The sequence below is a fragment of the Convolutriloba macropyga genome, chromosome 5 (assembly GCF_964194025.1).
Source record: "Convolutriloba macropyga chromosome 5, txConMacr16.3, whole genome shotgun sequence".
Lineage (NCBI taxonomy): Eukaryota > Metazoa > Xenacoelomorpha > Acoela > Convolutidae > Convolutriloba > Convolutriloba macropyga.
This window is the reverse complement of record NC_134472.1, coordinates 72,867,861-72,894,250: the sequence shown is the minus strand read 5'-3', so window position 1 is coordinate 72,894,250 and position 26,390 is coordinate 72,867,861. Positions and strand designations below refer to the sequence as shown.

At 35.1% G+C, this 26,390-nt stretch overlaps 1 protein-coding gene across 25 annotated transcripts in view; it reads left to right on the top strand.

Moving 5' to 3' along the window:
• Window positions 1-26,390, top strand: part of LOC142340247 (uncharacterized) — a 71,136-nt gene that overhangs the window by 40,223 nt on the left and 4,523 nt on the right. For all 25 annotated transcript variants that reach the window (XM_075390795.1, XM_075390787.1, XM_075390781.1 and 22 more), the window contains one exon: window positions 19,171-19,317. In XM_075390795.1, the coding sequence (XP_075246910.1) occupies window positions 19,171-19,317 (147 nt within the window). The remainder of the gene's footprint in view (window positions 1-19,170; window positions 19,318-26,390) is intronic.

Genomic DNA, 26,390 nt, shown 5'->3' with positions numbered 1-26,390 from the left:
TCCTTTGGAGAAGGACTTAAGTCAGTTCAAGAAAATGATGGAATCTGGAAAAGAGGAATTTGATGTTCTCCGGGAACTGGGTTTGAAAGAGAAGCCTTTATCTGGAAAAGAGAATCATGCTCTCCTTGAAAAAATGTGGATGATGGAGAAAATGACAACTTTTCGCGATTTCCTTTGCTGGTATAACAACAAAGATGTTGTACCAACTCTGCAAGCAATGAAGAAAATGATGAAATTCTACCACGATCAAAAAATTGATATGTTAAAGCTTGGGTGTACACTACCCAATTTAGCAAATATCTGTCTTCATAAATCGACTGATAGAAAATTTTACCCTTTCATCGAAGCTGACAAAGACTTGCATGAGAAAATACGAAGTGAAATGACTGGTGGTTCATCAATAGTGTTCACGAGGAAAGCCGTTGTAGACAAAACGTTCATCCGGAGGTCAAACAATATCTGTAAAACAATAGTTGGAATAGATGCTAGTCAATTGTATCCTTTCTCCATGTGCCAAGCGATGCCAACTGGACTCTACACTAGATGGGAGTTTGATACCAATCTTCAAAAGTTCAAAGCTCATCAAAACAAAATCAGGAAGTTTGAGAACATGGTAATATCTTTCTATCAGGCAACCAGACCCGAATGTACTATTGAGAGTTTCTATACAACTGGAAAACAGAGAAAAATTGATTCTTTTACTGTGGATGGTTTCTGTGGTCAATGCCAAACAATTTTTGAAGCTCTTGGATGCTACTACCATTTCTGTCCCTGTAGGGAAACTCGACCAAATCTTAATGAGGATGAATTTGAGTTTGGTATCCGGAAACGTGAATCTGATAAGTTACGAAAGCTTTACCTGGAAAAGAAAGGATATAAAGTTATAGAGATGCGAGAGTGTGAATGGTGGGATCAAGTTCAGGAGAAATCCATGTTGAAGAACCACATTAGAAAAAATTTCCCCTACAAGTTACCTTTGAGCAAAGAGACACTGTTGACGCGGATACATGAAGATAAATTATTCGGATATGTACAATGCGATTTGAAGTTCCTGAGGAGCTCCGTGAACGATTTGCATACTTTCCTCCAATTTTCAAAAACTGTTATGTTGGAAGAGAGAATATAGGTAAATTCATGCTGGAATATGCTGAAAAAAACGCGTTATTGTTAAAACCTCAACGAATGTTGATTTCGAGTTACAAATTAAACAATGGAATAGTCATAACACCATTATTAAAGTTTTATTCGAAGCTGGGTCTACGCTGTACCAAAATCCACAGATTCGTTGAGTATACCCCGCAAAAATGTTTCAACGGTTTCGTCCAATCTGTTGTTGATGCAAGGCGAGAAGGTGATTAAAATCCGGACTCTAGCGTTGTTGCTGAAGCTATGAAATCACTTGGAAACGGCTCGTATGGTTATCAGATTATGGATCGAAGTCGGCACACAGAAACTTTATATCTCAACGATGAAAAAACGCATAAAGCTATTAATAACCGTCTTTTTAGAAGATTGAACAGGGTGTCGACAGATATATATGAGGTTGAGCTTGTGAAAAGCATTGTTGAGCATCGTGAACCTATAATTGTTGGATTCTTTATCTTACAGTATGCTAAACTGAGAATGCTGGAGCTCTACTACAACTTCTTTGACAAGTTCTGTGATGTTCAGAAATTTGAGGAGCTTGAAATGGACACTGATTCTTTGTATCTGGCACTGGCTCATGAAAATCTCTATGAGTGCATTAAACCAGAAATGAGAAGAATTTGGAATGAGATGAGAAGTAATGACTGTACAGATGTTTTCCATGCTAATAGTGCAAGTAAATTTTTTCCGAGAACTTGTTGCGATAAACATGTAAAACAAGACAAGCGTGAGCCTGGATTATTCAAGGAGGAGTTCCGATGTACTGAAATGCTACGTTTATGTAGCAAAACGTATTGTTGCTATAATTCAGTAACGACCAAAACTAAGTTCAGCAGCTAAGGACTCAGCAAGAGTGTTCTGGAAGAAAACAGTGATGGACCTTTACAGAAGTACAGACGAGTACTGGATGATGCAGTGAATATAGCCTCAACTAACAGAGGATTCAGAACTATGAATCACCAAATTCTAACCTATGAGCAAACTAAAAAGGGACTCTCGTTTTTCTATCCAAAACGAATTGTGGATGCAGATGGAATTCATACGACGCCTTTGATGATTTAAACCTTCTGATTTGTTTTTCATTCATTTTAACCATTTAAATTAATTGTACGCCTGTGAACATGTGATTGTAAAAAAGTTTTGTCAAGTAGATGAGTCCACTGTTTAAAGTAATCATTCTTGAAGAGAAACCTGAACCGGGTTTTTAAAGTTCAAACTGAGCATCTAAAAGTTTTCTGACTAATTTCTCAAGGTGTTGACCAGATCTGTAGACAACCCTGGATGAAAATATTGCTAATATGGACCCCTTGCAACCCTGGATGATAATATGGACCCCTTGCGTACCGTAAAATAAAGATCGAAAATGATACAGAAGTGAGTTGATAAAAGTTATCGCCGTTGCCTAAAAAGTTTAATTCGAAGGAGGATGTTTTTGGGTTCAAAAAAAGTTCCACTGCCGAGGTTCGAACCACTGACCTCCTGATCAACAGCCCATTGCCTTAACCACTAGCCTGTCCGGACGTTACAATCTTTCTTCTTACAATCAGTTTTGATTTTGCAACAAAGGACTTCTGAGTACGCGCAGTTTAGGTCGCGCAGAAAGCGTGAAATCAAGCGTGAAAAAAACCGCTTAAACAGTGACGAGACAGAATATTCTAGAAGAAATGTAAAACAAAAATAGACGACGAAAAAAACCAAGAGCACAGCATTTTAGCTACGCTCAGCTTACAGCTTGGTAGATATAATAACACAGCTTCATTTTCCAATTTGCTATTTGTTAGCTTATTCTTATTTTGTGATGCAAAATTTAATGAGAAATCTTATACATAAGACCTATTACCTAATCTAATTGGCTGGTATCTTGTTTCAAATCTTGATACGTGTAAAATCTATTACCTATCTTTGTACTTATTGTCAAAAATCAAATATCATTACATGTTAAATCTATTCCATATCTTTATACGTTGTTCTCATCACTCTAATGTCAATACATGTAAAATCTACTACCCATCCTTATACATTATGGTCAAAAATCAAATCTTAATACATGTAAAATCTATTACATATCTTTATACGTTGTTCTCATCACTCTAATGTTAATACATGTAAAGACTATTACCTATCTTTATACATTACTGTCGAAAATGAAATCTTAATACATGTAAAATCTATGACCTATCTTTATACGTTGTTCCCATAACTCTAATGTTAATACATGTAAAATCTATTACCTATCTTTATACATGGCTGCGATAATTCAATGGTGACCAAAATGATTTGAAATCGCTATAGCCTATCTTAAAACATGGGGGTCACCACCCCCCCCCCCCCCCGGGCAGCTCCGCTCATCTATATACTACTCTGCTGGACTTAGCTCGCTCCATTTTTGGCTGCGGGACTTTAGCTCGACCCAAATATAAGGCTGGATTTTAGCTCAACAGAAAATTCTCACGCTGGACCCAAAATTTTTGCGACTGCTTTAGAAGTGGCCTTTTGCAACTAACGTAGTCCACGGGTATGACTCTTCGTTTGATATTATAAATATTTATGCTTTCATTTTTTGTGGCAAAAACCTTACAAAATCACGCAGAAAACTTGTTGTTGACGAACTGAGAACTGATAGAACTATATGAACCAGTTCCGTTCTGCTGAAAAAATTCGGGAGGCAATCAACTTGCGAAAACTAAATTAGCTACAATGTGTTTTAAACCTCTCTGGTAAAATTCTAAATCTTATCAAAGTTGGACTGCCTGTTTCTCCTGGGCGCTTGTGCATCTACTGAAAAACAGAATGAACAAGTAAAACCAATTCCAAAACAACCCAATTTAAAGCCCTGGATTCGGCTTGACTGCATCTTAATTACTGCAAGTGCGACATATGAGCACAACGTCAACTTTCTAAAACTGTGTATACAAACTTATCTGCTTTTTGTTCCGACCGCACTAGGGGGGGGGGGGGGAGGAATAATACACTCAAATGGGTTTTTTTGTTCAAACAATTTTGGCCGATCGATGTATTCAACGTAGAGAGTTGTTAGTGGTATCATTTAAAAGCTTGTCCAGCGTAGCATTCGGAATTAAAAAGGTTTTTTTTACTTTCGTTGTTTTTTCGAGCAGCTATCGAGGTTTAAAGTTTTGTGTAAACACAGGACATTTGTCATGATTTTGTTAACTTTTAGATTAATTTTCTATAAAATTACGATTTTTTCTATAAAAATAAGAATTCAAGATTACAATTCATGCTACTAAATGAAACATTTTTGCGTTCCTACTAGACAGAAGGTGACAAAAATGCCAACTTTGGTCTTATGCGTAAGTTTACTACAATAAAAAAACTCGAAGTCAATTTGGGAGTTTGTTTTTTGGAAACATTTTTGCACTTTTTTGTTTTTGTAAAGTCACTTAAAGACTAGTCACTTTTCAAATCAAGATTCTATTAAAAATAAACCTTAGTAACAGTCAAGTGAAGACCAATGAACAAAAAATTCTTTTACTAGAACTTTAGTTCATTTCTATGGCTTATTATAAACAAATACAGGTCCCATCGTTTTCGTAATGATCTTTTAGTTAATTTATAAAGAATTATTTTGTGAAAGGCTACGGGTTTTTCAGACGTTTGAAGTTATAATTTTTTTTAAAAATGTTGATTGATTTTTGATTGTTGCCTCATTATTTCTTTTTGTCTACTTTTTACCTAGTCCCATTAAAGAAAAATCCTATCTGCTGAGTAGTTAAGAAAAAGTAAGTTTGTGTAGCTAAGGTTTTATATGATTGCATTTTGAGGTTTTTTCTAGGTGCTTTTAAATTTAGATATTGAATTTTGTTTTTTTTTTGTTTTTGCTGATTTTGTTTTTTGTTTTTTTTTTCATTGTCTTTTTAATGGCAGATTTCGTGAGCGCTTTAATGAAGTATGGCATTATGTAATTCAATTAGTAGTTTTGGTGTGTAACGATTTTTTTTAACTCAAAACATTTATTTTTGATTATCTCTTCATTTGGTTGGCAATTAAGTCAAAAATGTAGATTAGCTCGGGTGGGAACATCATGTGCGACCGCACCATTAAAAAGCCTCCTTTTTTATAACAAGAGTAAAACCTAACCATTGAGATACCATGATAGAGTAAATAGCATAGAGTATTTAAAAAGGTATAGAGCTCAAAAGGTTTCTGCTAAGGTTAGGGTGAGTAATATTTCCAACCGACTCGTAAGCGTGCTTGGTGTTGAGAAATTATCTGCTTGAAGTATTTATTTTTTAGCTCAATTACTGGTTTCAAAACTATGAGAAAGCCGAGAGTGAGAACATAACTGAGATATATTTAGCAAACATACGATAGAAAGCGCATAGAATTTAAACATCATTTTTTTTGGAATTAATTTTTTTTATTTTATGCGTAAGCGTTATATTTTCAAGGTAGGTGTTTAATTTTTGCGTAATGGAAAAAATTGATAGCCATTTTTGTCAAAATCAAATTCTTTACCACAATAACATTGTTTGCATGAAGCGGAAGCATTTTTTTAAAGACTGCAGTGGAATTAAAAACAACTTGTCATTACGGGTCAAATAGTACATTTGAGTGAGTAAATTTACCCAAAAATACCCTACCCTGTTGTAAGGTTAGATTTTAAGGCATGTGTGGACAACAGCAGCAGGAAGGACAACTAGTTCAGTAAGCTTGTTCTGAAAGTTTACAGAACTACCCCAGACGAACTCCAACGGTTATCTTGTAAGATCTTGCAAGATAACCGTCATAAAACAAGCATCCAGGACAAATGAGACAAACATTTTTAACTTAAATTATAATTTAAGTAAAAAATGTTTGTCTCATTTGTCTGGGATGCTAGTTTTTGAGAGATAACATGTCACTGTTTTTGAAACTCACTATTGCTTACTCTAATTACCACGATAGCAAAGGACGTTTAAAATGAACTGAAATGAAAAATCGTAATTATTAGCCGGAAGTTTTCTCTAGATTAAAGAAGACGATTAGCAGTTTCGTAGGTGTCATATCAATGCAGAACAACTAAGTTTGTTATTTGGGTAATCAATAATAAACGAACAAAATAGAATTCAAACACACTTTAGACTTATCTGAGTGTTGTGCAAGAAATTAAGTGCTAAAGTTTTTGAACAATGATTACATTACGTGAGTACAAGCAAAGAAATTTACGGGGTTTGTCACTGTTATCCGTGGTAAACGTATCCACTTTTCAACGACGACAACAAAGACCAAATTGATAAAATTTGACCGGAAACTGTGACCGTTGTCAGCAAAAAGACCTCACATAAACTCAAAAAAGAGCGAACTGTTCGCAGCATAATTGCACGGGTAATGTAATTTTTGCCGTTATGGTAGCTTAGTAATTTTTTATGGACCCAGCTAATGAAAAATTCGAACCGTGCAGAGCAGAATAAATGGTACAATCTTTTGCAAACAAAATAAACGAAAAAAGGGACTTTGAATGATGGGAGTTCTGAAACATAGCTGGATATTAAATTTCAATGTTTGTGCAAAGAAATTCACAGGCTAGTTGCATCATGTGTTGATAGCAGAATTTTTGAAATAAGAAATTAAAAGATTGACTATTGATAGTTTTGGGGAAAGTATCACAAAAAAGAACAAATGAAACCGGAATTCAATTTTCTGTCTTCACAAAACTACTCGTGAACTTTAAATGAAAGTCATATCACTATGGCCACCACTTTTAGTCAGCTCAAACCGGTCATTATGATTCTTAGAATAATGACTATAATAGGGATCAAAAAGGAAGAACAAAAAATAAAAACTCCCTGAAATCTCAAAATCAAGATTATTGTTGTTATCACTGGTTCAACCTGAACCACCAGTGCAATCACACTCGCTTCTTCTTGAAAAATTGTTTTTGAGGTAAAATTTCTTGTTCTGGGTAATCACATTTCACCCGCCACTGAGTTACAACTCGTATGATGAAGCATTAAATTTTGAGCTCCCCACTCATTGGGTGAGTCGAAAATTATCGGTATAGATTGTCCCCGCTCATGGATGACAAACTTCTTGAGGCCGACACGCCTCCTAACTTCTGGTACAATGATTCAAAGATTTGCTCCCGTTGCATATGTGTCTATAGTTTTGCATCCCTTGCAAAGAGCATGATCGCAGATCTCCGAATTGCTGTAACAGAGACTGATTGAGATAAACTACTGCACGCTACCGAGAACAACCCCGCCGACAGCAAACTTCTTTTACCAGCCAGAGTAGCGATTCGTTTGAGGATCTCACAAACAGTCTGTGAAAATCCTCTTAACGTTTCAAAGACCAGAGGAATGAACTGAATTCCAACTTCACTACATTTCTGGGCGTACTGTTCGTACTTCCTTTTCTCAGCAGCTGACAGTGGAAAGCTACTCTTCTCCGACGCATTTATAATGAGGCTTGACTGCAAGGAAGGAGTGACGGTAATGTCTAAAGCTGCTGGCTGACCGCCATCCATACAGGTTAGAAAATATCGAGCGGTGTGGAGTTATTGTCGGGTAGTAATTTTTTCTGTTCTCAGATAGGAGACAGAAGAGCTCCCCAGCAAGCTGAAATAATTCTATCTTGTATACAATCATGACGACAGATCATATCACCCCGGTCATGGCATGACACCGCATGGTCGCCCATTACATCTAGAGTACCAGTTTTACAAAAGTGACAATGTCTCTCGTTTTCCTACAATTTTTCAACCAGTCGAAATTCGAGAGCAACTCGGAAACAATTAGAAGATAATTGGAGTCCCAGAGCTGGAATGGGGTCTGCAGATAACCAGGCACCAGACCGCGGCAGAGAAAGAGATTGCAAACAATCTTTTTCTCTTATGGAACTTAGTTTTCCTAACAAGTTGTTGAAGGCTGAGTTATCAATTTCTTCCTGAATTGTTCTTCGAGAAGGATATGTTGTCTCAAGTGCGCTCAATTCTTCAATTGCCATAACAAATGAGATGTCTTCAGTTAGATTACGGCCTGTTAATTTTTCTACTAGAAAAGAGGATTGAAAAGCAGATCCAACACATGCAGCGTGAACTTGATCTGCCAATCTTCCTATTCCTACACCGGTTTTATTGATTGGAAGACACGCTTGGTCCTAAGACGTGTCTGACATCAATACTCCAAGAATACCTTCAAAGGTTGCACACTGAACCAAATCAAAGTTTAGAAGGAATTTATTTGACTTGTCCGAAGGAGTATTGCATCGCAAAGAGTAGACCATTTTGGGAGCACCAAGGCAAAAACGCAAAATAACCAGAGCACATTGAGGATCGTCTACATATGCTAAATTGTCTAGAAGTTCTTCTAATTTTATCACGCGTTTGAGGAAAACAAGAGGAAACAAAAGCATCAGATCGTATGGCAGCTCATAAAATTAGAAATCCATCGGCACAGTTCCTCTTGATCAAATTGTCAACTTTCGCTTGAACATAGCTCGCATTCATCCTTCCTTAGTTCTAAACCAAATTTTTCTCATGATTCTGAGAGAAATTCTAATGCTTTACCGAGGAGATAACCACGCTTTACCGAATTAAATGCGTTTCTGAAATCAATTTGGAGTATGCTCCAAATTTGTTCTCTTCCTTCTTCCAAAGGTTTCTTTTGTGGCGTGCAATATGCTCTCCTCGACTCCCCGGAGAGCCGCTCCCAACTGCGTTGCACCAAACAGCTCAACCGCCTCGATGGCTGATTCTGTTGCAATGCACTTGGCAAAGAGGCGCCGAATAACTTTACCCACAGCAATAGGTCTAATGTCGGTTTTCTTTTTTATTCAATGATGTTATTGTAGCACTACAAAAAACTTGAGCCACGAATCTGGCCCCTGCTGGCCAAGCTAACTAATTTGGTTAGGGAATTCATTGCCCCCTTTCGATTGATCGGAAATTGAACAATTGATTGCGTGGAGAAGATGTTCTGGGTACATTTTTGATCGCGCAGCTGCTGTGAAATTCGAAAAAGACTGAAGCTGCAAAAGGACCTTTGTTTCATAGACTTGAAAAGCTGCGCAGGTCTTCCATCGGCTAAAAAATTTCGTTTACCACTGGATGCATTTTTTTTTAGTTCAATGAGGATTTTCCTGTTGTCGAGTGCCATTCCTTCCGAAGATAAAAACTTTTCCGCATAAACAAATTGTCCTTAAAGACAAAGTTTTCTTGATCGGGAGGCATGCGCTTTCATTGTGCTCTTGCTTTTATTTTTTGCTTGCTTTATTGAAGCCGCTTCGTACCAAATGGCAGCATACTAACCCGATCTCCATCGCTCAAATCTCTTCATCATTGAGTTTTCCCGCTGCTCATTTTTTAACCTGCTCTTGGTCAATTTTGCAATTTTGTAGATATTTTCAAGAGCTTGAAATTTGATTTTGAGATCATCAAAGAAGTCAAATTTTGTTTCCTTTTCTATAAAATGAAAGACTTATATGTTTATATCCTGAGCTCTAAATTAATCAGGGGAAAGTAGAATATCCTATCGCGATCTTTTTCTCTGAAGAACTTTAAGCGTAAGAACCAAAAAAAAACGAAGTTTCGTTAAGTTGAAAAGATCCTGAAATCAGAAAGTAGATATGAGGTATTTTTTCAGCTTTTTATTATTAAAATTTGAAAGTTATATTTATGAACTTTTAGAATTTATAGATAATATGATATTTTAAAGTATATATTGTTTCCCGTAGCTTGATGAGACAGGCAATTACTTACGCTGAAGGCAACAGTGCCAAATGATTTTTTTTGTTTGGCTCTCAAAATTTTTTTGGGCTTCTTTAGTCATTTTTTGAAAAAATGTTGAAGGTTTTTAGCTCGTGAACCTACATAACTTAAGTGTTGCATTATTATTGCTCGAGAGTTTATAGCAAACGGTTATTCAATTAAAAACAAAAACATTAACGATCATCAAATTGAACAAATCTAATTTTAAAATCAACATTTCCGTGCTTGGGTATCCCTTAATAAACAGCAAAAAATTTTTTTTCAATTGTTTAAGACTTATATTGTTGTTGTTTCCTTACCTACAACTTTCTTTTTGAGCTGCATAACGAGAGTATGCTGGCCGTGCTATGAAATTGCACCCATTAGTTTCCATTGGTTTTCTAGAGCTGCTCGATTTTTTTTTCTTATGTATTGACATATATTAATGTTTTTTTTAAGTATTGACAAAATAATTCTAGGGCCTGGCCTCTAAAGTATTCAAGCAGTAATGTGGAGGGCAAAGATGATGAAAGGTGAAAAGTACAAAAATTATAGCAAATGTTCCATAAACTTTATCAATAACTCAATTACATGTTAAGTAAATTTACAGTTACTTTTATACTTTTACGATAGTGATAAAAAAAATTTTAGTACAACATTTCATTGTTTTAATTGTTGTTCAGATAGTTTCCACACAATATTGAACGTTTTGAGTTTTGGTTACAAAAAATGGCTTTCGCTTAATTGAGTGTTTCCTTGGCCGGGAATGGTTATTTTAATGGTCAAAACTTTATACACGGATGCATTAACTTACAAAACTCTCTGAATAAATCTGATATAGGAAGTATCATACGTGTTAAATATTGGGAACAATATTCCATACCTAATCTAGTTCATTTGCATCCTTTTTACTTTTTTTCTAATTTAGTTCAAAACTTGATATTGACCTAATATGATCTTTTTGCTAGACAGGAAACAGTCTGTTCATATAATAAAGGTTTAGAAGTTCCGGTCGTTCTGCGTGATCAACTTATGATCATCTTTGGTTCCCTTTTGGCAGTAAATTTTAAAAATTTTTCAATCTCTTATTGTCACTGCCACAGTTCAGTTGTATTTCGAACATTGCCATTCGCTTTTCAAAGCTGACATTAGAGATCTAAGTTCGCGACGCGAAATCCAGATACAATTTGAGAAAACTACTAATCACTGAAGCGTTAAAAGCAAACGCGACTCAAACTCCACTCGCTAGTCATTTAAAGGTCCTTGGCAGTGCACTTGGACTAAATAGTAAATCAATCAGCATAACATGGCGTAGTCAGCAGTAGACTCTAGAAAAAAGCCTCTTCAAATAGATCCCGTCTGGGACAAGGCAACAATCAGTCCTTCTCTATCAAGGAAAAAGTGGACCCAGCACTGAAAACTTGCTCTCTTAGCTAAAAAAGTAAACCAAATGAAGACTCTCCTAAAAGGATCACCTATGGGGGATGTATACCCAAAAGAGCCAGTAAATGAAGAGCCCGTCGAAATTTATACAAAGTCAACGAAAAAGAACCGCAAATTCTGGAATCAGAAACTCAAGGTCAATTGTCAAATTGATTGCCTGAAAATTGATCAAACTGGCATCCTGTGTGGAGACAAACCGGGGTACAGTTATGACCAGAAAGCTACCTCTCTTTTCTACCTTTGTATAGGGACAGAAGGCCGCATAATTTTCAGATGTAAACATCCACATTTTTTCATCGAAAAAAGACCAGTGAAAGAATTGTGGAAGGTAATGGAAGACTCTGCCATCAGATCTCGTAACATCACATATGATGGATTTGTCCTTTTTCTTTTAAACAACGGAAAGGAGAGTCTTGTGTAAGTTTTGACGGACGACTGGTTGAACAGGCCGAAAACTGTAGTCTTGACAATGAAGACCCTTATCCGTGAGATTTTTATACTAAATATGCTTGACTATGAAAAGCAAAAAGAAATATTCAAAGAAAAAGCAACACCCACTAAAGATTTAGAATTAGGTATCCATATGAAAATGTGAGTACGAAATCAAAAGAAAAATTTTAACAATAGCAAAACTCAGTTGGTAAATATGGTCAATAACCATCAAAATTGTAAATGCAATACAAACTTCCATACAACAATGACAAAAATACAATCGCAACGTAAAGGCCTCCAACTCAATCCAATACACCGACAACTAACGCAACTGTGGACAACGTTGGAGCTACAACCGTCAACAAAATTGCCCTGTAAAATGCAAAACTGTAATAAATACGGAAGTTTAAACAATTTTGTAAAGGTTTTTAGAAAACCAAAACGGATAAAATCCCAAACATCCCCACCACAACAAACTAATGTCAATCAAATTGAATCAACTCCGGATATAAAGGACGTTGAAGAATCAATCATCTACGTCACTAGCAATAGAGAGCTATATGAACAGGCATATGACTCTAACTATGATAATGACTCAGATAATTATGTTGCAGCTTTCTCTAGCAAAATAGCAAACATGTTAGAGCCTCTTAACTCAAATTTATGTTTGGCAACATCTTCTCGATTTCAACGACCAACTCAGGTAGTGATTGCAGCCAAAGACCTTGATGAAAATATACTAAAATCTGTCTCTAAGGCTAGATGGACCACAACAACCTATGAGAAACATTTAAAAACCATCTCAAACGAACCAATAGAAGTCCCAGGAAAACTAGCCACAACTGTAAATCATAATGATTGGATTTGTGATAATGGATCTCTCGCAGTGTTAGGCAACGGCTACAAGAATTTCATAGGACTCGATCTGTTCAATAGCTTTGGACTTGCAGTCGTGCAACAACAATTTAAAAGGGGGTAAATGCATTAAAATTTTATATAAGTCTAAATGCAAAATTAAGCAGGCAACCGCGTCGCAATTTGCTCAAGTGATTTCAAGAATTAAATTATCATTGCCTCATATCGTTAATTTAAAACTTCAGTAAAAATACAAAGCAAAGGTGGTCGCGTTCTGACTAGTTTACAATCTAAATTTAATGATGAACCCAAATTTTTGCAAAAAGAGGGTCATATCGAGAAATTAACAAATTGTTTAGACTAAAATTTGACACAGAATTGATAATTGTTTCAAACTCACAACATCTAACAGAAACACAAAACGGGTCAACCAGCGTGTTTTTCCAATATGGATCTAAAATATGCATAGAGTTAATTACCATTGCATTAATATACAGCAAAACACTCCAATTTCAACATTACTGGCGGGGAATCAAACAGATACTATCGATTGAAAATTTACTTCGGTTAATCTGATGCGTCAGTAGAAATCCAGTAAGCAATAGAATATATACTTATAGGTCTCCATTATACGTTTCGTCTCTATGATGACATTATAATTGTTAGCACCGGAAAAGCATTCGAGCACATTAAATATCTCTTCAAGTGCCAAAAAAGGTTAGATGAGGATAATTTGATCATCAATTTACAGAAATGTCACTTTGTTAATTCAGAAAAAGAATGGCTCGGATAGAAACCCACTCAAACAGTTATTTTGCTACTCGAAATGCAAAACCGCGGCCATTTTAAAAATTCTAATTGAATTTACACTTAAACGATTACGATCGTTCCTTGGTTGGATACAATACATCAGTAATTTCAAACCCAAATTGGCACAACTCTGTTAAGACCATTAGTAAAAAAAATCTACTACATTCATTTGTTTTGAAACGCACAACAAACACTCTAATGTAATGAAAGAGAAAACAGCACAAAGTACTGAAATGGAAATTTTCGTTATAATATTTAACTTGTTGTTTGAGTAATATGTGATGCTTCAAGATCTTGACTCCCTGCGGAGCTTGAACAGAATACATCAGATGGATGACAACCAATTGCACTTGCCTTTTGTTTTTTAAACACTAAAGAGGTACGCTATAATGTACATGAGTTAGAGCTTTTGGTAATTCTATGGTCTAGGGAGTACTTCAAATATGCCTGTACGGCGAAGATTTCAGAGTGATCACCGAGAAATATTGTCGTTACATAAAGTACATCGATCAAATAAACCAAACAACAGCAGACTTTCGCGGTTGATTGATAGACTATAGTCTAATAATTCCATATAATTTTGCTTTTGAACAAATGCCTGGAGCAAAATGGGTTCCGTCGGTTATATTTCTTGAAATCTTTTTGCAAAAACAAAAAAATCCTGCATAATCCTCCAGTGTTACAAAAATTCATTAACATAGTAAAACGCAATATCCCCACTCAAAATTCGATAATAACTATTGCACAGCAAAAACTCCTCACTACAACTAACGAATTATAATTAAAAAATAATAATCAGCAGAACAAACACCAAACTCAAAGTCTCCCTTCTCAATTGCAACGCAATTAATCCTACCCAATGGTTGCATTATACACAAATCAAATACGTCAGCCGCATTGCAAATGCCGCTACTTTATATAGAAAAGCAATTTGCACCACTTATCAAGCCTTCAAATAAATCGCATTCGTTTAACAAACTTAGTGCAATGCCTTGCAAAAGTCAGACAGTAAAGAATGTGAAAAATTTGAACACTTCAGCCCAATAAGAACGATGTTTGACAGCAAATCAATAAATCACTACAAAAAACCCTAATTAAGTTGCGAAATTAAAAAAATTCCAACTATTAATAACAAGCACCCAAATGCACCAAACTCTTTGACAATTCATTTCTCAAAAGTAAAAACACAAAATCAAACAAGAAATTTTCACCATCAAAAATGCCTCAAGGAAGTCGTCCAAATCATCAAATCCAAACCGAACGAACGGAGATCACATTTTGCATAATTCATCTACCAATACAAACTTTGGTACTAACAATACCTCAATTTCGGACCCAACTCTCTCAACAAAAACAATTGACACTGCGGAGGACCAACTTCTAACAGACAAGATTAACAGGATCTTAAGCAAAATCTTCTTGCGATACTAACTGGAAAGGAAGCCATACTAAAAGAGGTCGGGGACTGTTTGTTGCGAACGATGAAGTTCGCCTGAAGATAAGCCTCTACATGCATTCTTACGGGAGGGATATGAGTGTCAAGAACGACCGTCTTTGCTTAGACGAGCAGATTGCTATCCTAAAGGTCAACAAAGATGCAGTATTGGAGGTTATCCATTCCGATCATCCTGGCAGTGTTAGGATGATTTCTTTACCACAAAAAAATGTGGTGACCATGCATTCATCGCGATATACTAATGAAAGCTAGTGAACGTAAGGCATGCACTGATATCGGACAATAACAAATTAAAGTGATTCAGAATCAGAAATAGTCACCTTCAACTAAATGTAAAGAACCGAACGAAGAATCACATATGGTATTTGGCGGCCCCATTTTGAACAAAATTTTATAATAGCCATTGATTGAATTTCTAGAAACCCCACAACAGAAACAGTAAATAAAGCATTCAGTCCAAGTGTCATTAAATTTCTCAATTTAATTTATGTATATATATATATATATATATATATATATATATACATTCACGGAATTCCAAGATATATTAGACTACACAAAGCTAGGTATTTAGCCGGAAAAAGATTAAAGGAATTTTGCGCAGAAAATAAGATTGAAGCTATTTACGCACCTGCAAATGGCTGCAGGGCAATCGTTTTTATTAAACGTTTTATTCAAACAATAAAACGACAATTTTAATGGTTGAAGGCCGCTTAAACAAAAAGAAACTTGCAACACGCAAAACACGCAATTACACAAAAACTAACAATAACCAAACAAAGAGTGAAAAATTTTACCCACGTTGAGGGACGTTTTGGCAGAAAGTATAATAATCAGCATCTAATATAACAACTAAACTAGACAAGCAGCACCTTAGTTACAATAAGATAATTAAACAATATTTATACGAAAATTTCATACGCGGGCGTCTGTATCTCTTAGTCGAACAATGGGCGGATACGGGCATGTGCAGAGACTTAGAAGTGGAGAGAGTCATTTGCGCGCCAACCAGTGTAATCAAAGAACCAAAGAAACCCGAAATTAGACTGCGAAACCTGATATCGACAAATTCGGGATTAAAACGAAAGATCTGCCGATTTATATAATTACGCGGATTGACGCCAAAAGTAAACGAGAAATCACTGGAGAAACAAACTCAGAATTACAAAAACGATCTATTTGGATAATTTTCGATAGCAAGAAGATCAAACTATCCAGAAAATAAGATGATGACGTTAGCATTATCTCCTTTGCTCATTCCTGCTTCTCCACAACCAGCAGCGTTGCGCGTGCATTGAAGATGCAAATTCCTGAAGGGAATCCAAAGTACGACTACGTCATCAAAGATAGACCGGATTAAACCATAATTCTAAATTTTAGCCTTGAAAAGCCAATTGAAGGACCACCAACGCAGCAAAAAACCTCAACCTCTGCCGCACCTCAATTGACGCCAATTTTGCGGAAAAGCAAAAGAGCAGCCAAAGTAAGTGATGTTTATGACTCAAAATCCTCCTCTATTAGAAGGAGCAGAATTCAGAAGAAACAAAATTCAAAGTCAACTAATCAGAAATCATTAGACCAACAAACATCAAACTGTTACTGAGAATATCCATTCTACACAAAGATGTAATGACCAAATTACAGAACCAGACACTGCATGCGTCGGCGCATGTTCACCTAGCAACTCAAATGGGAGATGAACGTGCGACTCTATCCAAAAATTCAAATGGAGCTGGGAAAGACAGTCTACGAGGCAGAACGCTGTGAGGATGATGAATCTAACTAGAAAACGTTATTCATGTGAAAAACAAAACTTTATATTTTTTATAACATAATATAATATTACTATTTAACCGGTGAATAATTACTAATTTTCTGATTTTATTTCAATTTATTGTCTACATTATCATTTCCCCGCAAAGGGGGAAATATCATATATGTTGGATATTGGGAACAAAACTCCATGCAGTATCTAGTTCATTTGCATCATTGTCACCTTTTTTCTAATTTAGTTCCAAACTCGACTTGACTTATTTTGTTCATTTTGCTAGACTGGAAATTGTCTGTTGGCATAGAAAACATTTTGAAGTTCCTGACGTTGTGCGAGATCAACTTATGATGATCTTCATTTACTTTTCAGTTGTGGATTGTAAACACTTTCCAAGATATATTAGACTACACAAAGCTAGGTATTTAGCTGGAAAAAGATTAAAGGAATTTTGCGCAGAAAATAAGGTTGAAGCTATTTACGCACCTGCAAATGGCTGCAGGGCAATCGTTTTTATTAAACGTTTTATTAAAACAATAAAACGACAATTTTCATGGTTGAAGGCCGTTTAAACAAAAAGAAACTTGCAACACGCAAAACACGCAATCACACAAAAACTCACAATAATCAAACAAAGAGTAAAAAATTTTACCCACGTTGAGGGACGTTTTGGCAGAAAGTATAATAATCAGCATCTAATATAACAACTAAACTAGACAAGCAGCACCTTAGTTACAATAAGATAATTAAACAATATTTATACGAAAATTTCATACGCGGGCGTCTGTATCTCTTAGTCGAACAATGGGCGGATACGGGCATGTGCAGAGACTTAGAAGTGGAGAGAGTCATTTGCGCGCCAACCAGTGTAATCAAAGAACCAAAGAAACCCGAAATTAGACTGCGAAACCTGATATCGCCAAATTCGGGATTAAAACGAAAGATCTGCCGATTTACATAAATACGCGGATTGACGCCAAAAGTAAACGAGAAATCACTGGAGCAACAAACTCAGAATTACAAAAACGATCTATTTGGATAAATTTCGATAGCAAGAAGATCAAACTATCCAAAAAACAAGATGATGACGTTAGCATTATCTCCTTTGCTCATTCCTGCTTCTCCACAACCAGCAGCGTTGCGCGTGCATTGAAGATGCAAATTCCTGAAGGGAATCCAAAGTACGACTACGTTATCAAAGATAGACCGGATTAAACCCTAACTCTAAATTTTAGCCTCGAAAAGCCAATTGAAGGACCACCAACGCAGCAAAAAACCTCAACCTCTGCCGCACCTCAATTGACGCATATTTTGCGGAAAAGCAAAAGAGCAGCCAAAGTAAGTGATGTTTATGACTCAAAATCCTCCTCTATTAGAAGGAGCAAAATTCAGAAGAAACAAAATTCAAAGTCAACTAATCAGAAATCATTAGACCAACAAACATCAAACTGTTACTGAGAATATCCATTCTACACAAAGATGTAATGACCAAATTACAGAACCAGACACTGCATGCGTCGGCGCATGTTCACCTAGCAACTCAAATGGGAGATGAACGTGCGACTATATCCAAAAATTCAAATGGAGCTGGGAAAGACAGTCTACGAGGCAGAACGCTGTGAGGATGATGAATCTAACTAGAAAACGTTATTCATGTGAAAAACAAAACTTTATATTTTTTATAACATAATATAATATTACTATTTAACCGGTGAATAATTACTAATTTTCTGATTTTATTTCAATTTATTGTCTACATTATCATTTCCCCGCAAAGGGGGAAATATCATATATGTTGGATATTGGGAACAAAACTCCATGCAGTATCTAGTTCATTTGCATCATTGTCACCTTTTTTCTAATTTAGTTCCAAACTCGACTTGACTTATTTTGTTCATTTTGCTAGACTGGAAATTGTCTGTTGGCATAGAAAACATTTTGAAGTTCCTGACGTTGTGCGAGATCAACTTATGATCATCTTCATTTACTTTTCAGTAGTGGATTGTAAACACTTTCATTCTCCTAATTTCACTGCTACAGTTCCGTTGCCATTCAAACTTTGCCATTTCCTCTTCAGAACTGAGATTAGAATTTTAAGTTGTCAATAAAGACGCAAAATCCAGATACTATTAGAGAAATTTAATAATCACTTAAGCGTAAATAGCAAACGGGACGCAAACTCCAGTAGCTAATTCGATAAAAGTCAGTCGCAATGCACTTGGTTTAAATAGTAAAACAATCAGCATAACAGGAAACAATCGCTTTACAAGAATTGTACCAGATTGCCAATATTTTATCACAAAGACCAATCCACCTAAAACTGTAATGGGTACTTCAGCTTCTAGTTCGGCTATACAAAACTTTATATGTGCAAAATATGTGTTGGTTTTTTTCACATATCGTAAAAAACTTCTTGTGGTGTCTTCATAATATGGAGATGAAAAAAAAACTTCATTGTTAGAGTTAGAATGTTCATATTATTTATTTTTACTTCAATGTTTTCAGCTTCTTTAATAGCTAAAAGGACATCATGAACCATATGATTATAAAACGAATTTTGTCATTTTTGTACAGGATCTGTTGTCAATGCTGCGCGTGCGTTTCACGTGTTAGCTTTCCTCGCATGCATGGGAGCTATAGTGACGTGGTCTCTAATGCTGGCAATGATCTTCGATACTTTTGAAGGAGCCATATGCATCACCACACTTGCATCCGGATGCTGTAAGTTTAACATACTTGAGATATCTTTCGCCGGTTTCAATTTTTTTTAAACAAGGCTCTATCGCTTTATGAAATATTGAAATTAAATTACATCTGGCGCACTTATAGTTTGATTTTCTTTTCTAATAGTTTTAGCAATACTTTAAATGGATTTCAAATCAAAAACCAATCAAGAATGATTGAAATATAAAGGAAAATTATGAGAGAGCCCGATGGAAAACAAAAAATACCTCTTGATACCAACTAGATAAATCTAAATTTCTTACAACAGTTACGACGAAAACACCACAAAATTTCTACTTCTTCTTGAAAAAACATTTAGAGTTAAGATCCCGGACCCTAGTGCCATAGTAAATCAATGCTGAAACTTTGTACTCCGATTGTATATCTTCGGCACAGTGGTACTGTATCAGTGTATCCTAAGAACATCTTGCTACTCATGGTGTGCAATATAAGTCCCATAGATACTTTTTTTCTGAAAATAGACTGAGCATTTGTGGTTTTGATTCCCATGATGCTCATAGGAAAATCATGAAAATTGTGAAAATTTCGGAAAAAAAATTTGAAATTTTGACCGATGTACTTTTTGAGCATTATTATGACTTACGATCTCAAAACTTTGCAAGAAACGTTTTAGGATTAGAAAAATTACTTGCCAAAACCAACTAAATTGTAATTAGGCTTTATTATGAAAATGCTGAACTAATTCAATTTGAAAAAAAAATATTTTGATTTCCTGGTACGTAAAACTTTATGAAAAGAATTGTAAGCAAATGCGAATTTGATGTTTTAACCATTTCATATTCCATAGATTATCTTACCCACTTTCCCCGGGTTGACACTTCTTAATAATCGTACAAGGATTAAATATGATGTTACACAAGTCATACGCCATTTTTTAGTACGATACTTGTATGATATTTGATTTTTATGATTATGTGGTGATATCATACGTGATCTTTGTGTGATTACCAGGGTATCATGAAGTGAGAACGTGTTTATGAGACAACTATGAGTAGCATGAAAACATTCATGATTGATGTATGACTACAGGGAGATCATATATAATAAATGTATTGTAACCACGAAATCATATTTGATAAATTTCATGATAATTTCATGATATAAGGTGATATAAAAGGTGTAAAATGATGCCGGAAAATTTCCTTAAATCAAGTTGCATATTCGAATTGTGAGATTTTTCCAGCATGCTCTGGGTATGTTTCCCATCCTGGGGACCAGCTGCGGCGGAGATACAAAAACAAAATCGTAGATTCATGTAAGACCTTGCATGATTAGTGAGATTCCGCAAAAGAAAAATATTGACTTTTCGAATGAAATTACACATCTTGACACAAGATAATAATGCGTTACGTTTATGGTCGTTTGAACATTTTTCAAAAAATGTATGATCATAATATGATTCCCGGGAATTTTTTAAGATCATATATGACCTTTTTTGATTACAGGATGTCATGTTTGACCTTGTATGATTACGGAGATATTTGTATGGCCGATAACACGGGTTGTAACACGAAATTATTATTTGCAACTTGTCTAAAGAACTGTACAATATGAACTCTGCAAGTTTTTTTTGAAAAAAAACTATCATTGGTACAAACAGTTTCAGCTCAAATACGGAACTTGTACCACTTTACGAAGATTTAATTTTCCATTTTTTTTCCAATTTATTAAGCTAATGGACCATTCCCAACAGAGATAAATAACTTTATAATTTTTGAGAAATATTGATAGGAACACATGAACTGTTTCCTTATTAGACCGGTTTGGGACCTTTTAGGACCGTCCATGCGAACCCTTATATGAATTGTACGAAACATATAAAAACTGTTTTGCTCTCCGAGGCCAATCATATGTCTAAATTTAAGCAAAGAGAAAACGTTAATCTCAGTTGTTTCATTGAGCGTTTTAACAGTTTATAGCGTTTCTGATGAGGGAATATCAAATTGGCCAGCTCAATTAAAAATATTGTGTACAACGGCCCCAAATAGACAGTTTTTTGCACAACCGTTTTTAAGAGCAGCCTGAAAACAGACAGTAAACTAAACAATAATATCTAAAAGTTCATTTTTTCCTCTCTATAAAAGATTCCGTCATATCCTAATTGAGCGTCAAAATTAGATGCTCCTTGAAAACTGCATCACTGGCATGATATCATGTTGCCGATGTTGTTTGTAGCCCATTTAGTTATTAGCCAATGCAATAGATATATCGGATAGTGCCAGAACATTTTAAAAACCAACAGGACAATAAATTTGCTAAAAATCTTTTTGAGAACACCTTTCTGTACTTTCAAGTAATCAACGCAGAGAGTCAAAGTCAAAAGGTTTTGTTAGACCAATCCTTTTTTATTGTTGCTACACAAAATGAAGTGAATAGAAGAAATCGCACTAATCATTGCAGAGTTTCTTGAAAACGATAGATCATAATTTCTTAAATTGCGATATGTTAGGTTGACAAATTCACTTTTTTTACAGAACAGGTTCACAGTTAAAAAAAAGCCAGAACGAAGATAATTTCAAATTGAAGTCTTGTTGAAGAGAATTTTATCTGTCGTAGGAGCTAAAAAACAATGGATTAAAAACTCGGTTCCAATGAAAAATGTATAGAATTTTTTGTTGCCACCCCCCCCCCCCCCCACCAGCTTAATGCGTGCAACTAGGTTTCAACTCTTACGCGCAATTGTTGCTGTAGTTTTACTTTGCTCTACAATGAAACCGCATCTGATTTCGGGCTCATAACAATCTCAAAAGATAACAAAGGAAGAGATATTTCTGATATTACTTTCAGTTTTTGATGAGTTTTTTATCATGTTTGCTTAAAAATTTTACCAGGATCTTGAACATGAATTTTATATGGTTATAACATTTGAAAAGATTATTAGATATATCGAAGAGAAAGTAGTGCCTTATTTTAATATATGGATGGTTTTTTCAATCTTTATCAAATTATTTTATTCGATTTTTTTCAAAATTCAATTCATGTTGACTCAAATAACAAAATTCAAAAATATCTCCGACTGAATTTTGCTAACCCAAACTGATGTTTCAGACGGAGGTGACCTCTGATCAGACGCAAGTCCAACGCACACGGTGTGTTTCGAGACCAAAGTAACAGGGTCTGTGATTTGATTCAAGCGCACAATAGTATGATCAGAGGTCACTTCGGTCTGCGGATGGTCTGACTAGAGGTCACTTCCGGATGATAATGGTATGATAAGAGGTGATTTCCGTCTGGATTGGTCTGATCAGAGGCGGAGTAAAGCGCAAATTAGTCTGAAAAAAGAAGATTTCGAGCGCAATTGGGTCGGATCAGAGACCATTTCTTTCGATTTTTTTTTATTTTTTACTGAGAGATGTTGGCTCTGTCAAGACGCAACAAAAAGGCAGAATTCTGATCAGAGACATCTAGTGTCTGAGGGCTCGGATCAGAACCAATTGCGTCCAGTTGATAGCAAATGCCGGTCCCCTTAAGAGGAATTCTTGGTCAACTGTTGAAAGAAAGAAAGAAAGAAAGAAAGGTTAAAGTAAAATTTTAGAAACTCATCCATAATTAAAATTTAGAAATATATCGAGGAGAAAAACAGGCTGGCAATTCAGCCTGAATCAAAATTCAGGAACGGGTTTGATGAAAGCGTGGGAAGAATGAAACAAAGTTTAGAATTTTAATAAAAACAAAATTAAAATCAAAACATGAGATGAATAATTCGTATGGTAAGAACTGACATTAATGGCAACTTAGGCTCCTTGCGGGGAGTGTTTTCAAGTTTCTTTCAAGTTTAAAGCAGGTTCTTGCTAAGGCTGATCGCAAAGTAGAGGTGTAACTGGATCTGCACGGTATGAATTTGTTCCAGACATGATCCGGTTCTAGAATATCAACGAATAGCTTGTTGTCTGTTTGGTTACGCATCTCGAGGATGGAGGTTGGTTTGTGAATCATGTTTATTTTTTCTGCTCTGTGCTGCAGTCGATCTATAAGTTCTAAATCTGCTTTGCATGCTGAAACCCATACTGGTAATGCATAACCGGCTGCGCTCAAAACAAGTGGCGAGTCCAAGGAATTGATTGAATGCGTGTCGATACGCATGTATTTTTTCTGCGAGTTTTCGGCGTACCAATTGTTTGTGTTTTTGGAAACTCAATTTACTGTCGATAGTGACACCTCGGAGTTTTAATTCTGTAACGTGGTTTATGTTTGCTTTAGGACCATTAGAAGTTGGTTGATTTCTCTAATTCAATGCTAAAACTTTTGTTTTTGATTCAGTTTTTTGAGAAACCATTCGATGACCACCAAGTTTGTAGGTTCTCAAGTATCTGTCTGTTTGGATCAATATTTGTAGAAAAAGCATAAACACAGGTGATATCATCTTCATGTTTGATTATTTCACAGTCTTCTACCAAAGGTTTCATGTCATAGGTCGCTGTATTGATGAGCACACAGCCTAGCACGGTACCCTAGGGTGATCCATGATTGACTGTTCTAATTTTCGATTGCATATCAGAGCATGCTGTGAATTTTAAGCGGTTTCTCAGTCAGTTATCTATTCAACCTATGATATACGTATTGGGTCTGGGATCAATTCTATGAAGCTTAGAAACACTATTATTGTTCCGACCCCACTTGTGGGGGGAGGAACTATATAATCAACTGGGTTTTTTTTGTTCAGTCAATTTTGGCCCACCGATATATTCATCGTAGAGAATTGTGAGTGGTATCATTAAAAAGCCCGTCCAGCGTAGAATACGGAATTAGAAAGATTTTTTAAATTTTCGTGTTTTACAGGGAGTTATCGAGGTTTAAAGTTTTGTGAACATTCGACTGACTTTGTTCACATTTTCAGTACTGTTTGCTAAAATTTGGCTCAGTTTCGCTAATATAAATTAAAATAAACTAAAATTTTTAACGGCAGAGTGTTGTTGTTACCGTTAGAGATAGAAGAGCGTTGCTGAATTGTTTGATTGAAGTTTTTTTTGGCTAAAATTTTTGATGAAATTTTCAAAATTCAAAATTTTTTCATCCAAAATGGCACAAAATATGCTTTTTTGGTCACTTTGTTAAAAATTTGCCAGACTCAAAAAATGCTGGTTCAGAGCAGAATTCAAAATTAAAAAGATTTTTTCTGAATTTGGTTTTTTTCGAGGAGTTATCGGGGATTGAAGTTTTGCGTGAACACGTGATGTTTGTTCGCTTTTAGTGTAATCTTTCTCCAAATTAAAACATCTTTTTAAAAAGTAGTATTTCAAAATTAAACTTTTCACTTTTTATATCGGGCTTCTATCAATGAAAAACCTCCCTTACAGTCAAATGAAGCCCAATGAACAAAAAACATCGTTTTCAAGGAATTGCTCATGTTTATTTTGGCTTCGATTCTGAGTTTTCGTAATTTTAAATGAAATTCTGTATTTCATTTTGAAATTCTACTAATTTTTTGGAGTCCTGTGGCACGTATTGAAAGACTAACAGTGCAATATATTCTATAATGAGCATTAAGTGAACATATCTAGTGCTTTGAGTGACAACTAATGGCTGCTAAGACTTAAAAAAATTTTCGATTTTTTTTGAACATTAAAGAATCATAAACTTATTATGGTGAACTGTGAGTCAGTCCAGGAGTGACAGCACCCTCTTCCCTTGTAATGCAACTGAATTTAATCTGGTTAGCGGTTTTTTCTTCTAACTATTGGTTATATGACTTCAATGACACAAGATCTCAAAAAATTTGAAAAAAAAATTGGATATTTTCGTATTATTGGTTACTTTTGAAATCTTATCACATTATCCAAATATTGGCAGCTCAAATTAGCTTAAGGAAGATGTTCAGTAGATTACAAATAAAAGTTTTATGAAAAATTTGTGGTTTAAATGGCTTCGACACGTTCTTCTTGCACTTTTCTATTGAATTTTTGGTTTTCGCTCGCCTTTTTTGTTTTTGTTCTAATAGTCATAAGACTTATTGTGATGTCTTAATGATTAACTATGCATGACAAACATAAATATACTCCCATCGGGGTATCTTTGAGCGTATGTATTAACTTCCGCTGAAAGCTATTGAATTTAATAGCTGTTAAATTAAAAATAATTTTTCGAAAATTTTTTTTGAACACTAATTTGAACTTTTTTTCGTGAAATGTAGGTCAATGTCAGTATTTTCAGTACTGATGTCGGTCAATGTCATGCCTTTCAGTTATACTGTAGCCAAAATTAATCTGGTTAGTTAATAACTTGTTGTAAGGTCTTATTGATGAAAAACGATTGGCAAACAAACTTATTGTCCAATCAAGAAATAATTTTTTTATTTAATGGTTTCCGTTGAATGCTAATGAATTTAATGGCGTTGATAATACGTGTTTTCTCAAAAATTTTGTGCTTTTGATGTATTTAATCATATTTGTTGATTTTTTGAAATTATATTGATAAAAGAGGGAAATCCCATTGCTCTTCGTTTTTTAATGCCTTCGACACTTTTCTCGCTCAATTTTTTTCTTGAAATTGCTGTTTTTGTTCTCCAGGTAGCCGGAAATAGCTCACTGGTCTCATAGGCTTGTAATTGAGGGTTGAATGAATGATGTTACCCGAAGCAGTCAGTTAATAGCGAATAGTCTTAAAGTTTTTGATAAACATTTTGAAATGTTTATGATAAACATTTTGAGTTTCTCTTAAGTTTGTTTATATGGCATAGTCTGACCAAAGACAGGTCCTTTTAGTTTTGTATTGACTTTTTAGTAATTTGTCAAGGATTATATATTTTAAAAACTAATGATTTTTAAGATTTTTGAAACTTCTTGTAAAAAATGTTGATTAATTTTTAAGTTTCGCCTCACTGTTCGTTCTTTTTGTTGACTTGTTACCTAATCTCATTAAGAAAACTTTCCATCTGCTGTATAGTTAGGAAAAAGTAAACTTACTTAGTTAAGGTTTTATCTGACTGCATTTTGACGTTGTTACTATGTTCTGTTAAGTTTAGATATTCAGTTTTTGCTGTGAAGTTTTTGTTTTTCCTAATTTTTTGTTGTTTTTTTGTCTCTTAGTCTCTTTAAGGTCTGATATCATTG